General features: G+C 31.0%; 1 protein-coding gene across 1 annotated transcript in view; it reads right to left on the reverse strand.

Annotated features, from left to right (window-relative positions):
* The window catches only part of LOC107452125 (DNA-directed RNA polymerase III subunit RPC4), a 33,945-nt gene extending 17,544 nt beyond the window's left edge, over positions 1-16,401 (reverse strand). Inside the window, exons 1-3 of the mRNA XM_016068441.3 lie at positions 16,280-16,401; positions 12,717-12,831; positions 6,565-6,660 (exon numbers count right to left, since the gene is read on the reverse strand). Of these exons, the coding sequence (XP_015923927.2) occupies positions 6,565-6,660; positions 12,717-12,814 (194 nt within the window). The 5' untranslated portion in view covers positions 12,815-12,831; positions 16,280-16,401. The remainder of the gene's footprint in view (positions 1-6,564; positions 6,661-12,716; positions 12,832-16,279) is intronic.
* Positions 16,402-17,346: the final 945 nt, after the last annotated feature.

The raw sequence follows: 17,346 nt of genomic DNA on the forward strand, positions 1-17,346 counted from the left end.
TCCCAATGTCCACAAATGTAAGTATTTTAAAAATTTTCCATTGTTTATCATTTTGAGCTCTTCAATTGCATAGCCATAATAAAAATACGCATATACAGAAACCATTTAATAGTTTGGATGAATAAATAAAAATTCTTTGCCTACAGGTAACTAAAACTTCTCAATGCCCTAAAATATGAGTATTTTATAATTTCGCCGTAACACGTTTACATTCTTCAATTGCATAGCCATAATAAAAATATTCATATACATAAACTATTTATTGTTTGGATGAATAAATAAAAGTTCTTCGCCCAGAGATAACTAAAAGCTATCAATGCCCTCATATGTGAGTATTTCCAGATAACTACTCAACATGCTTTTCATTATAAACTCTTCAATTATTCGGCTTTAAAGAAATACGCATATACAGAAACCATTTAATAGTTTGGATGAAGAAGTAAAAGTTCTTCGCCTACAAGTAACTGAAAACTATATATTTCTTCAAATGTGAAAGCTATATATTCCTTCAAATATTCCTTCAAATGTGTGTTTCTTAACATGTTCTTCATTCCAAGCCCGTAGACTGATTTTACAGTTGAATAAAAATACGGATATACAGAATCCATTTAATAACTTGGTAGAATGTTCCACAGTTACAGGCAACTGTTTAATAACAGTTACAGACAACTAAAAGATATTTCCAGGAATTACAAATGTGCGTATTTTCAAAATGTTACTTAACATGTTCTTTGATTCAAGCTTTTCAAATGTGCGACCATAGTAAAAATACGGACCTACAGAATCCACTTAATAACTTAATAACTAGAATACATCTATGTTCCACACTTACACGTAATTAAGCAGATGTGAGAATTTTCAAATTAATATAATCTTCATTCAAAGCTCTTCAATTATACAGACACGATAAAAATACGGATATAAAAAAATACATTTAATCACTTGGAAGAACTTGTTAATGCTTTTTGCTTAAAGGTAACTAAAAAAAATGTCAATGCTCACAAATATCGTGAGTATTTTCAAATGTTACTTTTCATTTATGAAAACAATGGCATTTACAGCAAAGTAATAAACAAATTACAATTATAAAGTAGATATTTAAAAAAAATCAAAAGCATTATGATGAATTAATTACGTTAATTGCTGTATAAATGCCTTGGATACCATACACTTAATTGACTCTAATTTAATCACTTCATTATCTAAATTAAATATAAAAAATATGTATGAAACATGTTATGCTTTTGAAATACTACAAAACACAGACTACAAAACATCAGGTGGCTTTCTTTCCAATCAATAAAAGCAATTGCTCTGTAATGGGCACATCAATGCGACTAGCTTCTTCTTTCAACTTTGTGACTCTAATGGATACTATGTCATATTCATCCACTTTAATATTCTTTCGTATTGATCGGTGGATTTCTTCCTAAACAATCAATCAACACTCTCCCTCATGTTCTAAAGGAACACAAATTAGGTCACGAATACAAACTCTTCAATTTATTGAGGTAAACTTAATCGAACAGGGGAGTTATGTTCATTACAGTTGACGAACTCGTGAACAAGGATTATTCCGTTTACATGCAGCTTTGATCGAGGAATACAGGGTGAGAAACGAATTTTTTTACCAAAACCTTTCTTAAACATAAGAGTTATTTTTATTTCCACAGAACACATTACGTATGACTTGTTTCAAATAAATTATTGAAAAATATTGTTTGCTTGACCAAACGGATAAAACGATAGTTAAAAAAGGTTTGTTTCCACCATATCGCCATTTTTTAGAGTCTGTATAACAGGAATCACAAACGACTGTTTCACATTCGTCAAAAACGCAACGTTTCTCATCGAACATTTTTTCTCATGATGTTTGGCTTTATGTTTTTCGCGCATTTTTTCTCATCGAACGTTTTTTCTCATAATGTTTGGCTTCATGTTTTTCGAGCAATTTTTATTATCGAACGTTTTTTCTCATGATGTTTGGCTTTATGTTTTCCGCGCATTTTTTCTCATCGAACGTTTTTCTCATGACGTTTGCCTTGATGTCTTTCACGCATTTTCTTCTCATTGAGCGTTTTTTCTCATAACTTTTACTTTGATGTTTTAACTTCGTTTCTTTCTTAATAAACATCTTTTCTCATTACGCTTGCCTTGATGGCTTCCTCTCATCGAGCGTTTTTTCTCATGACGTTTGCCTTGATGTCTTTCTCACGTTTTTCCTCATTGAACGTTTTTCTGGTTTTTCTCATTGGACGTTTTTTCTCATGACGTTGGCCTTGATGTCTTTCTCACATTTTTTTTTCATTGGACATTTTTCTCAAAACTTTTGCCTTGATGTATTTCACGCATTTTTTTTTCTCATTGAGAGTTTTTTCTCATAACGTTTACTTTGATGTTTTTCTTTCATTTTCTACTTAATAAACGTTTTTTCTCTTTATATTTGCCTTCATGGTTTCCTCTCATCGAGCTTTTTTTCTCATGACGTTTACCTTGATGTCTTTCTCACATTTTTTCTAATTGAACGTTTTTTTTCTCATTGGACGTTTTTCTCATAACGTTTGTCATGATGTTTTTCTCACGTTCTTTCTCATTGAACGTTTCTTCTCTTGGTGTTTGCCTTGATGTTTCTCACACGTTTTTTTTCGCATCTGACGTTTTTTCTCGTGACGTTTGCCTTAATGCTTTTTTCACACTTTTTTCATCGCATCTGAGGTAGGAAGAGATTGTATATAACGTCTAGTGTTCAAAAAGGAAATGACTCATTTCATCCCCATGTATTAATTGTAAAGTCCAACAGTGTTATAAACTAATTCGGTTGCAAAACTCAAAAGGAACTGAAACAAAATAAACGCTAAATGATCATTTAGTGGCCTCTTAACTGTCAGACTCGTACTTATGAAAAGAAGACAGCGAGCCAGTGCATTAAAAAAATAATAGTTTTAAAATTATTTATATATTTATATAAATTTATTGTAAAATGGCAAATAATTTCAGAAATCCTTTTGAATTCTTTTTTTTGTTNCATTAATGTTTTTTTTTTTTTTTTTTTTCATGATTTTCGTTGTTAGAAATTCACTATTTTCATGCTGTCAAAAGTTTGGTTTCAAAATATACAATCACGGGAAAAAACGGATCAATCCTATAACTTTTAAACTGTTAGTTGGATTTTCATTCTGTAAAGTGCTTTAGTAATATCTCTCTGAAAACTCTAAAAATAAGCAGAATAGTTAACCATAAAAGTGGCGAAATATGCTCTTTTTTGTCAAACAATGCTCTTTTTCTAAAAAATAATACTTTTTTCATAGAATTCGGCTTTCTCCTTCCCAAAATACGGAGCAGACAAAATTTTGAAAAGCTTTCGTTTATTGTTTAACCGCTTATATAGGTTCAAAAATTGGTTACTTTAATGTGTCATGTTTCTCTTCATGTCTTTTAATAGATTAGTGAAATGACAAAAATTCGTTCGCAAAAATTTTTAAGCCTTCAGCAGAAAGACAAATGCGTATTTTAAAGAAAAGGTGTTTAAAAACTAATTTAAAAAAATGAACTATAGAATGTATTTGTATTTAGTATTTATTACTCCATTTTGAGATTACATCGCCAAATTGCAGCACATCAGTCATTTATTTTTTGAATGCAAGAGCTAAATAGTATCTATTCCTCGTCTGAGCTAAATAGTATCTATTCCTCGTCTGATAACGCCTAAAGTTTCATTTCTCTCTTTGTTGCTTCCAATCCCATGTGGGATAGCGCAGCGGAGCTATACCAGATCCATGAGGCCGTGAGTCTTCAGAAAATCGAGGAAAAGGAGAGGTCTCTCAAGAACCTCTTCCATGGTGACATCCAGGCAATCAAATAGATGGGGAGGACTAGCCCCACTGGAGTTGCACTTTTTACCAGCTGGAAAAAAACAAGTTGGAAATTTCTCTCTTTAAAAGCCTTTTCTAATAGTGCATTTTTAATGCGTGCGAGNTTCATTTTTTTGTTTTGTTATGATTTTCTTAATTATGTTAGAAATTTACTATTTTCATACTGTCAAAAGTTTGGTTTCAAAATATACAGTCATGGAAAAAAACGGATCATTCTTATAACTTTTAAACTGTTGGTTGGATTTTCATTCTGTAAAGTGCTTTAGTAATATCTCTCAGAAAACTCTAGAAATAAGCAGAACAGTTAATTGTAACAGAGTCGAAACATGCTTTTTTTGCCAAAGAATGCTCTTTTTCTAAAAAATACTTTTTTCATAGAATTCGGCTTTCTCCTTCCCAAAATACGGAGCAGACAAAATTTTGAAAAGCTTTCTTTTATTGTTTAACCGCTTATATAGGTTCAAAAATTGGTTACTTTAATGTGTCATGTTTCTCTTCATGTCTTTTAATATATCAGTGAAATTACAAAAATTCGTTCACAAAAATTTTTAAGGTTTCAGCAGAAAGACGAATGTGTAATATAATGAAAAGGTGTTTAAAAACTAATTTAAAAAATGAACTATGGAATGTATTTGTATTTAGTATTTATTACTCCATTTTGAGATTACATCGCCAAATTGCATCAGTTCAGTCATTTATTTTTTGAATGCAAGACCTAAATAGTATCTATTCCTAATCTAATAACGTCTAAAGTTTCATTTCTCTCTTTAAAAGCTTTTCTAATTGTGCATTTTTAATGCGTACGAGTTAAATGGAAAAAAAAACCATCTAAATTCCAGGAATAATATACATTTAATACGGCAAGACCAAATAGTCCAAATATTACTCCATTTTGAGATTACATCGCCAAATTGCATCAGTTCAGTCATTTATTTTTTGAATGCAAGACCTAAATAGTATCTATTCCTAATCTAATAACGTCTAAAGTTTCATTTCTCTCTTTAAAAGCTTTTCTAATAGTGCATTTTTAATGCGTACGAGTTAAATGGAGAAAAAAAAAACATCTAAATTCCAGGAATAATATACATTTAATACGGCAAGACCAAATAGTCAGATAAAAAGAAAATACTTTCTTTTCCTAGTTTTTCGTTTGAGGAAAGAAAATGTCACTGCCACTATCTATTTAATTTGGGGTCAGATTTACATCCTAGTACCGATTGATAGGTTTACGCAATGAATAACTCAAATCTTGCTACTACTTTTCATTTATTTCCTTAATCTAGGATCAGTTTTACTTATCCGCGTAAGTTGACAAGTTTACGGAATGAATAACTATGAAAAAAGTTTTATCACTTATTATTTATTATTTTAATTTGGGTCGCATTTACTTTACTATACGCCAGTGTTTCCCAAAGTGTGGTACGCGTCGCGTACCCCCAGGGGTACGGGAACAGTTTAGCCGGGGTACCCGTTCTTATTCGAAATATCTTGCAACAAACGAAAATTTCAAAAATTTTTATTTTAAAATAAAGCTGGCCATGAAAATTTATGATTACGTATTTTTCTATTGGCCATTTTTTTGCAGAGTTAACAGTTAATAATTAGTGGTATCAACAGCCAGTTGTGATTTTAAACTTTATTGCAATTTTTATATAGTAAAAAATATGTTCACTTTTTTATTAGTGGTACACAGCGTTACGAAAAATTTAGAAAGGGTACAAAAAAGTCATAAGTTTGGGAAACACTACTATAAGCAATTGTAAGTTTATGCTATGAATTACTTAAAGGGTAGCTCGATTACTGCGTGACGCTTAAAATCTGTTTCAACCAATACCAAAAAGCTTCGATATTCCATTTTTTCTTTGTAGTCGTCAGAACTTCATGAAATTTGAATTCATGAGTTATTTTTGTGCGTTAAATAACTCAAAGAAATAAAAAAAATTATTTGCTTCTTCCGAAAAAAAAGGCGTTTTTGCGTCAAAATAAGCATATTTCGCCACGGTTACACTTGATTGTTATACATAATTTAAGAGAGTTCTTTGAGATATTGCCATAACACTTTACAGAATAAAAATCCGACCAACTATTCAAACGATATATGGGTAATCCGCTTTTCATATTCTTTCTTTCTTTCTTTTTTCTTTCCTTTCTTTTTTTACTGACTGTACATTTAGTACCAGTTTTCCGAACAAAGAAATATGCATCGGTTTCTTAAGGAAAATACCGCTTTCTTAAACAAAAAAATAAATCTTATTTTATTTGATTTATTTTTGTAATATCTGGAATACAATTAAACAAAAATTAACATTGAATAATCAGTCACAAAAGTTTATGCTATTGATTTTCATTAAATTTTTTAATCATACTTTTCCTATTTATCAACGCATTGCACTTCACATAGCTTTGTCAATATCAATTAGAATAAATTGGCTTTTTCGAGTTCTGGAAAAATTATATTTTTGAAATTCGAAATTTAACTTAAAAATTGAACAAAAATTAATTTTGGTACGTATAAAAAGATTTTTTTCCTTAATTTGAAAATTTGTAATAACTTCTAAGTTATGAGTTTGACAACAATGCAATAAAACTTTGAGTGATTTATTAAAACTAGATATTATCAAAATTACACATTTAAACTTAATTTTAATGAAATAAGAAACCTGCTCGTAGAAGAAGTTCGAATTTCACTTACATTTTTTCTTTCTTCACTTCCGTTCGTTTCTGTGGAATTTTTGGTGCAATCGTTTTCTTTCTTGACAGCACATTATGTATTTTAACAGGTGGTAATCTATAAAATACATCAAACAACTCAAATGTTAGAAGAGAACAATTTTAAATATTTTGGAATACTAAAAGTATGGAACACTACTAAGATAATTTAATGGTAAAAAGTGTACTAGGAACAGATATAAATCACCTCTAAGTTCAAAAGCATCAATGATACATATACAGTGCCGAAATAAAAAACGGACCACCCTGAATAACTTTTGATCCGAAGATCGGACTTTCACGTTCTAGGACTTAATCTTAGAAGTCTGAGGGTGTGACCTCGAATATGCTAATTAACTAGTGCAGATTATATTTTAAGTTATGAAATCGGACACAAAAACGTACTTCTTCTGAATAATCATGCCTTTTTTGTAGACGGGTTCGGATTTCTGACCCCAAAATATATGGGATAGTCTCAATCTGGGTAATATGGTCCCCATAGGTTTGTCAGGAGAGCGGTCCAAAGTTTGATCCCTTTAATGTTAATTTTATTTTTTGCATATTTCGAAATACCTCGAAAACTTATTAAGCAAATTAAAGAAATTTGCATCCAACTATAAAATTCGTTCATCCAAAGATAATCCCATGCAAAATATAACTTTTAGTTAATATTTATTGTTTTTAATTGTTTTATTTAATAATGGTCGAAAAAGCTTTAAACTGTAAAGTATAAAATATTTTACATAAATTTAAAGGATGTAAATTTACGTGACAAAATACAAAATTTGAACAGAATCGGTCGAATAGTTCCAGAGAAATCGAATTTTAAAGAAGGCCTTACTATTTAAAACATTTTCGACCATTATTAAATAAAACAATAAAGATAATAAATATTTACTATAACTTATATTTTTTAAATGGAATTATCTTCGGACAAACGAATTTTATAGTTTTGTGTGAAAAATTTTCAATTCGATTTAAAGGTTCTCGAGATATGACGAAATACGCAAAAAATAAAATTAACATTAAGGGATCCAAATTTTGGACAGCTCTTTCGACCAAACTATGGGGACCAAATTTCGCAGATTGCTGCTACTCCTTATAATTCGGAAGTCAGAAATTCGAATTCGTCGGGAAAAACAGGAATATTTATTCAGAGAAAGTACGTTTTTTTGTCTAATTTCGTAACTTAAAATATCGTCTACACTAATTAATTAGCATATTTGAGGTTACCTCCTCGAACCATTAAAAATGAGTTTTAGAACGTTATGATACGATTATTAGTTCAAAAGTTATTCAGGTTAGTCCGTTTATTTATTTATTTACTTATCATTCGTTTTTTTTCGGCACTGTTAAAAACTTAATTCACATTAGGATACAAATGTCATTGTTTAACGCTTTTTGTCGCAGCAAACCCTTCCCGCTCATGGCCGCTCACCAGCGCCCACGATTGCTTGATTTATCATAACTAACTGAATCATATTAGATTACTCATGATAAACAGTTAAATAAACCAAAATTAAAACTTATTCTATTAAAATTATCCCAAAATGCTCTGTTCTGTTAAAACAGATTTAGTCTTAAATTCTATCAGAATAAAATTTAAATCTAATCATTTTGCTTAATTACTATTGCAACTTTTATTCACAAGACTTTTTTTTTTTAAAAATTATTTAATTTTTAGTTACTATAAAAACTCGTTAAATCTTTTCCACCAACGAGATTATTTAGCAATAGTGCGTTAAGTTATTATTAATTTTCTTGACAATTAGAGAAAAAAAAACTTTTTGTAACAATTTTTATTTCGTATGTTGACTGTAGATAGTTATATATAAAATATATCATATAAATATTATTTATCAAAAACTAAGCATAACTTATTTCCCGTTTAATGATTGTAAAATGGTTATTCAATAAATGTTGCGTAATGAGTGTATATTATTAGACTGTCTAGACAAATTCTACCGAATTAGACTGTCACCATTATTTCCATCCATTTTAATAAAAATGTAACGAAAGATGTGTGTCAACTTAAGTTGAATATAAATTGTATAACAGTAAAAAATAATTGAAGATAACGTAAGCCAATGTATATTAAATACTTTTGTTAAAAAAAACAACAAAAAAATACAGTTAAATGAGAGATAAGCAAATAATTTACAGGTATATACTGTTAGATTATAATTTTCATTAATAGAGAGATTTTGCAGTTTTACGTATCATCCCTCACTCTCCCATACGTAAGTTTGAATGTAACAACTGCGCATGCTTGCTCACTATTTCATTACTTTTTTAATATTTATTAGGCGCACTTCACCGACATTGGCGTATGCGCATCTGAAGCATTGCGTAGATTGGCGCATGCGCATCTAACTTTACGTACGAGAGCACGCGAGATAATTCGTAAAACTGCGAAATCTCTCTATTTTTATGCTGATGAGCTCGACAATCAAAAGTTTTCGGTTCTTATTTGTTGATTAAGGATCCCATCACATAATTTGTCTTTCCAACAAGAATGTCAACAATGAGAAATGGTCTTAGACTTTTCTTTTTATGTTATTCCGGGACATATAAAATTTAATAATTATGTTTCGTTAATGTGGACGACTACTTCTTAAATTAAATCACTTGATTTAGAAAGACTATCCTAGAACGCTTTAGTCTTTTCTCCATTTTTTTTCTTCCTCAAATGGGAAAAAAGTGCGTTTGAAAACGCTGATATCGTTTGTTTTTCCGTTTGAGATGAGACCACTGTTCAGTTAAAGAGGCGTTTAAAATCATTTGAATCACTGATTCGAATCCTTTGACTCGAATCACTAATCAGAATCACATGATTCAAAATTAAGTGGTCAGAATCACTTGATTCAAAAAGCATTTTGAATCACTTGATTCTAATCAGTGGTTCAGATTGCTTTTGAAATCATTTGATTCGAATCTCGGATTTAAATCCCTGATCCGAATCAATTCAATTGAATTGGTGATTAATCACTGATCTGAATTGCATGATTCTGATCTGTGATTAGAACTACATGATTCAAATAATGACTTCACTCATTTCATTTGAATCACTGATTTGAATCAGTTACCTGAATCAGATTTGAATCAGTTACCTGAATCAGATTCAAATCACTGATTGAATCCCATGATTTGAATAAGTTATTTGAATCACTTGTTTCAAATCAAAGATCCAAAGCGCTTAACACAAATTACGGATCGGAATCACTTGATTCGAATCATTGAACTGAATCACTTGATGTAGAAAAACTATTCTAGAATGAAATACTTTAGTATTGTCTCCATTTTTTTCCTTCAATGGGAAATGGGGATGAGTTTAAAATTTTCAAAACAGTACATTCCAGTTCATAAAAGCTTTGCTTTAAAACTTGGTATTTTCTTAGTTTAATTATCATATTTTCATAAAAGAAGTCTCCTAATATCCAATTGTGCTCCTTAAATTTTCCTATTAAACTAAAGAAATATGTATTAAATGCGCTTATAGTACATAAAGTTTGATTAATACGATAACAAAATAATAATAAAGATATCAGACTCTGAAAAGCTTAAATCTTCTAATTCTTAAAAACTTTAATTATTATAACGGAAACGTGTTGGATCGTACGCTAATTGGAAAACCCGGCTCTTATCAGCTATCGATATCATTTGTTAAGCCTAATGAAGAATCCTTGTAAACATTGCAAAGTGACTTGGGCAATTTGCAAAATGCAGGATTTTCCAGTTACCCTGATACAAATATGTATTAAAAAAAAGTATATGCAATAATTTTCAATGTACACACACGCATATCATTGCTTATTCAATTGTAGATAAAGTTGTTTTATATAGCTTTAAATGCTACAAATTTTCCTTTTAAACTTCCATAAAATAAAATTTACCTTCCCGCAACTAAAATATTAAGTTAAAATTGATCAATGATTTCGAAATTGTAATTACTTATTACTCATGTAAGAAAATACAATAAAAGTAAAATGTATTAGACAGTTCCAACCTCTTATACTAGAAGATAGTTTTAGAGGTATAATTAAACATAATGTGTGTAATTTGAATGTTATATGTTGAACCATTTATATTACAGACAAGTGTAATTTAGAAATTCAGATGACAATGCAATGGTTAAATAATAATATGAATAATGCATTATTTATAGATCAAAAACAATTCATTATAACAGGTTAAATTAGAAAAAGAAAAAGCGAAGACAATTGGTAGAAATTTTTTTCATGCGCAATGAATAATTGATTTTTCTACCAACATAACTAACTGAAAAGGTAATTATATTCTCGACTATGATTTTCAATTCAAAGAGAATTAGAAAATGTGATTAGAAATATTTTATATCAATAATAAATGTATTGTGTAAAGTACTTTTAGAATCCAAATCAAAACAATAACATTTCCGTAATTATCTCAACGATTCTGAACAAATTATTTTATGCATGTTAACAGTGATAAGTTTCAGATGGAAATAATGCATTATTTTAAAAGCAGTTACTGTTTTTGAAAATGATGCATCAATTTAATGATTAATCATTTACATAATTGCATCATTTTTAAATTAAGGTATCATAACAACAGCGAACAGGAATATTTAATGTTTTACAATGGCTAGGAGACCCCACACCTCGCTCGCTTCGCTCTCCAACCCTCATAAATGCTTTGTAATTATCTTTGTTTCTCGTAATGAAACAGAAATTTTATTAGAAAAGTAAAATTTATTCCATTTTATACATTCTATTGTTACTTGAAACGCTATTCATTCATTCATTTATTTCCTTTATCCATTCATTCATACCATTTATTCCATTCAACTCATTCAATTCCATTCTACTCAATTCATTCATTTGATTCCTTAATTCTATTACACTTATTCATTCATTTCATTTCATTATAATAAATTAATACAAATTACAAAATGCGTTTAATAAAAATTATGCGTCAGAGGGTTAAGAGATTTAGGGCCTTGCTTAGTTTAGCGAAGGCCTCTTTTGTGCTAGAAAATCTTGCTCAAATTACAGTTTACCATCTCATACGAAAAGTATAACTTGAGAAAACAATCTGAAATAATAATCGTCGATATTAATACAAAACATGATTAAAACTAATGATATATTTGCAAGAAGTCTTTTGAGAAGCTGAAATATCGTTCCAATTTATGATATACTCTTAGTAGAAAGGCCGGGATAGCCTAGTTGGTAGAGCACTGGGCCCATGTCCAAGAGTTCGTGGGTTCGATCCCAGTCGGCCGAAGACTCCCCGTGTAGTAAATGGTGACTGATGCACGTTAGATCTGTCGAGACTCAAAGTCCTCCATGTTCCCATAACAAGTCATACCTCTGGGGGTACTGATGCAGGAGTTTCCTTGTCTTCTGGATTAGGTCAAAATTACAAGACTACGGAGTTGAACATTAGTAGTCGTAAACCCAAGATTGGGTCTGCTGTTGAACAACGGTTATAAAATAAGATACTCTTAGTAGAGAGCCGCGATAACTCAGGGGATAGAGCTTTCGCCTTCCAGTGAGGCAAACCGAGTTCGAATCCCAGTCGATACGAATTCCGAATCCGGCTTGCACCGACCACAGTGCTGACGTGAAATATCCTCAGTGGTAGACGAATCACGGGTCAGAATCCCCTTGCAGTCAGGTTAACCGTGGGAGGTTCTCGTGATATTCCCTTCCATGTAACGCAAATGAGGGTTAGCTCCACTAAAAAGTCCTCCACGAAGGCAAATTTTTCCCAATACTCTATCCAGGAGTCCCCTTGTCTTCTGGATTGGGTTCAAAATTACAAGCTACGGAGTTGGACATTAGTAGTCGTAAACTCAAAATTGGGTCGGCTGTTCAACGACGGTTGTAAAATAATATTTAAAGTACTCTTTGTAAATATAATAAGCGTCTAAAAGTTATGTGCTTTCCTCACTCTCTACACACCGGTCACCTACACATCCAGTCTCCGTTACCATGACTACGTCAAATTTTTTTTTACTGAGATTTGCCAAAACCATGGCAACAGAGAAAGTGAAAATATGAAGAGTAGGGAAATCGCGCATAATCTTGAGATGTCAATTCTATTTACAAATTGTAGAGTGAAATACCAAATTTTCAAGATTGTTTAAACTACCTTCCACCACGAACTTTAACACCTCCACGACGTCCTATACCAGCTTTTCTTATGGATTCTATGGTGGAGGAAGACATACTAGAAAACTCAGGATTCATCTTTCTTCTTTTAATGCCTGTGGTTTAAAAAACAACGCCGCATATTATTACCTTTATTTTATCCATAGTGTAATTTCAATACTTATAATACAATTTTGCACTTTTTCTAAATTGTTCCAAACATAATAGTAAAAACAAGACTTAAATCTAAGTTTTATTGTATCTAAGATTGTTACGTTAGTTATAGCATCTGAAGTGTTACATCTTCACTTTGATTAATTTTTATAAAACTTGAAATAAAATTGAGAAAAAACCTGTAATACGTAGTATGTTATGTATTTCTGAAGCTCGCAAAATGTGGAAAAAAAAATTTTTATTTTATTTTATTTTATTTTATTTTATTGAATGGTATACAAATTTTTACATTTTTAATTTTTCAACTTTATAGAACAAAATCCGAAATTTGAGCAAAATTGGTCAAATAACTCTTAAAAAATAAAAGTTTTAAAAAATATATATAAATATTTTTTTATTATTTTATAATTCGGAAACTATTTGACCGATTTCGTTCAATTTTTTGTTAAAGTTTGTCATTTAAGGCTACACAGTTCAAAATGGTGCAACCCGTTAATGCCTAGACACAAAAAGTGGTCTTTATGTGAAAAACATCTTAAGGATAAAAAGTGGTAGTACATATTTGTTTATGTCAGGCGGATATTTCATTCATTTGCCTAACATTTAGCTTCAAAAAAGTTGACTAAATACCCAAATATAAAAATTTATATTCCAAGTAAAATGTGGTAGACCTAACTACCATGTTTCTGCACAATCTTATGAATGACATCCCTGTACTATCACTTTTTATTTCTCTGAAGAAGGAATTCGTGCTTTTAAATGGGCACTAGGCTAAAATGTGTTAAAACGAATAGTAAAAAAATATGTTTGGACAAACGAACTTAGGATTCAGGAGGTATGACGAAGAAAGGAAAATGTCTATTAGAAGCTCCATTTTTTCAACCAGTCTCCAGACATTCCGATTAATCCCTTTCCCAATATTTTAAGGGTCCAAAATCTAAATCGGCTGAACAATTGATAATAAGTACGTTTTTACGTCCGATTTCATAACTTGATCAATACTTAGCACTAATTAGCAAGTTTGCGGTTACAACTTTAAATCATTAAGATTGGCATTTAGTGACTTAATCTGTGAAAATCCGATGTTTAGAACGAAAGTTATTAGGGTTTTTTTTCCTCCTTGCAGTTCATAAGTAGGTAGGTACTTTATTTACGTCGCATTAGAACTGCACAATGGGCTATTGGCGACGGTCTGGGAAACATCCCTGAGCATGAAACGAAGATATGCCATCGCACTTTTGATCCTCTGCAGAGGGGATCCCTGCTTCGATAGCCCAATAACCTGTACGAGAAGTCAAGCGCTTTATGGTAGAAGAGTTTAACGAGGACAGATACCGCACACCCTCGGTCCCTACGTTGGCTGATCAAAGTGATCACCCACCTGTTTAATGACCGCAGCCAGTGATGCTTGCCTTCGGTGTTCTACGGGGAGCGTGCCTTTTCGATCAGTCCACCCTTGCTGTTCTTATCGAATATTTGTTTAAACTTGAACTATAGTGGGTTTCCCAATTATATCCCATATGCATTTTTATAATAACATATTGAGAGTGGTTTCATTATTTTTCCCATTATTCTTTGTAGATTACAAAAAGCAAAAGATCTAAGCAAATAAGATATTGTTTCGAACGTAGTTTTTTTATTTTTTATTTATTTATTTTTTTTTTTGTTGCAGTAAATCGAATGACACTAAAACAAAGTCAACAGAACGAATAATTCAAAAGTTATAAAAGTTATTTATGTAAATAAAAGTACAGTTTTGTATTTATACCTAATTACACAACTGAAAGTGTTAAATAGACAATGGAAAGTCAATGAATTCCTGAAAAGCCTGCTCCACAGCATTTTTGGAATTAAATTTTCTTATGAAAAAAAAATTCCAAATTTAGAAAGAAATGGTCGTCAGTGGGGGATGGGCATAGTGTGTGTGGATGAAGATGGAGTTCCGATTTCGATTGCTGTAGATTTGCCAGAGTTCCGATTTCGATTGCTGTAGATTTGCCATAGTCTTTTATGCTATGTGTGGTTTTGCGATGTCATGCAATAAGACAGGACACTATCTGATGACCATCTAGACTGTTTTTCGTTTTTCTTTGTTTTAGTTACATACAGTAACCTGCAATATATTGTGATCGATGAGTCAGGTTCCGTAAAATCATAATGGATCAGCAACTGCGCTAGAGCACCACACTGTTCTTTTTTTTCTGAATAATGTGTAGTGTTTTGGAGTGTGGTTTGGTGATTCATCCTTGTTCAACGTCAACCAACATTAAGGCTAAGTAACAGTAGAGCCAAATACACAGTTAATGCTCTGCGTTTCCATATTGCCAAGTAGGAACCTCTTAATAAAATTGTTTAGAACGTGTTTTAATATTTTTAGAACTTGACTCTTTAAGTAGGCAAGGTATTAACTTTTCAAAAAAGCAAACAAAAAAAACGGTAAAATATTTAGCCAACGTTAAATTAACATATACAACCTACAAATTTCCCCCTAGACGGCCTAATAATCAACTAATCAAAAATACCAGGAGCTAACGAAAAAAATCTGTGATTTTAGAAAAAATTAGGGAAGTGACAACTATTCGAAACTGGGCTTTAATCAAATTTGGAAAAATTCGTTCAATCAAATTCGCTTTTTTCAACCGGCAGACGTGAATTTACATTTTGTGATCGTATGATAGATGTCATACTAGTTGGAATTAATTTTATTGGAAGTCATAATATTCAGGTTAATGAATTAATTAATAATTGTTTATGTTGGAAAAATACTATTACAAGCGTAAACACAAAAAAAAATATTTTTAATAAAATTATTTGAATTTTTTACGTCTCCAAATCTATCGACTGAAATTAATAGAATTGTTGGTATTTTTGCTGAGATCCGTAAATAAGTTTTGGTGACTGAGTGCAGACATAAGTAGATATTATTTTAAAAGCTACAACCTATCAAAAACTGAAAATACATGAAAAATTACAAGATTTCAAAATTTTACGCTTCATTTTGTCTTTAATTTACAAAGAAAAAATTCGTCTTTTTTTCCATTTATTTATTTATATTTATTTTATTTGTTTATTTATTTTTTGAAGAAAAAAAAACAAAATTAGGGCAACAGAAGGAAATCCAATAATATTTATAACTTATATATTAATATAGCTACCCTTTATAATCTGGTTTCCTAGCACGAAAGATCTTTATAATAAAATCAAGTTTAAATTTGAAAATAAAAACATGATGTTAAAAATAAGATTTAACCAGTTACCGAACTTTTATACATAAATTAATAATTAGAGATCAATCATCAATTTTAAACACATTCCTAAACTACTGAATTCTTCTTTTTTACATATTCATTACTCGAAGAAATATTATACATATACAAGAAAGGTACTTACTTTTAAACCAGAGAAATATTCTTTTTCTGAAATCTTAATTCAAGATAATCTTAAAATAATTTTAATTTTACAACTTCTGAAGACAGTATTTGGGTGATTTAAGAAACATGATGCCAGAAGTGTATACGAAAATTTTCCAATGCTTGAGTTTAATCCGTTTAATTTTGAAAACTTTTTTACGAACGATAGAGGAGGAGAATTTTTGGCAGCTTTGATTATAAAACACTCAAAGATAATTAATATTTATCGTTACACACACACGTTCAGTCATTATGCTCATCACAAAATACTGCTTATATGACCTTATTGGATTGAATCACAAATAGATCAAGTCAGAGAAAGATGTCACGCTGATGCATGAAAAGTTATGGCAGGATTCGAACCCGCTACCCGCACGCTATAGAGTATTTGGCACAACGGCGAGGCTACTCTGCTCTTTAAAAGAAAAATTTGAGTTACCTACTTCTAGCTCGACCGTTCAAGAAGCACATTTAAATAAGTTTAGTAGTTTGCGCTCAGGTGGCGCAGTCGGTAAAGCGTCACTCACATCGCTGATGGAGAGCTGGGGGTCGTGAGTTCGATCCTGGCTCCGTCATGACTGAAGGTTCTCTTAATGGTAGTGGCGTGAGGACTGAGAAAGAGGGGTACCAGTTCAGGAGCTGCCCACGTCGTCTGTATAGATTAAAAATGACGTGGTATTCCTACCATGGGAGTTGAAAAATAGAGCAGAAAAAATGGGACGTGCTTTTGTCAAGGTTGGGTAATGATACTAGTTTAGTACAGCGGCATAGAAGGTTGCGAGTTCGTTGAACCACATAGGCGGAAACACTGACCAGATAGGCCATGGCCCACCCTACGGTAGTAGGTTGTGTATTTGTTTCCTTCATGGCTTTCACTATTTAAAATTCAAAAAATTTATAAGAATATAAAATTGAAACTAATCGTTTGATCTGCACTTTCATCTGTTGAATTCTCCCTTTTTCTTTAATTTTTATTTCATTAAAATTCGTTCTTACAGTATAACGTTAAAATAAAAGTAAAATTTGCTAATGTGGTAAAACGTTTTG

The sequence above is a fragment of the Parasteatoda tepidariorum genome, chromosome 4, assembly GCF_043381705.1.
Source record: "Parasteatoda tepidariorum isolate YZ-2023 chromosome 4, CAS_Ptep_4.0, whole genome shotgun sequence".
Lineage (NCBI taxonomy): Eukaryota > Metazoa > Arthropoda > Arachnida > Araneae > Theridiidae > Parasteatoda > Parasteatoda tepidariorum.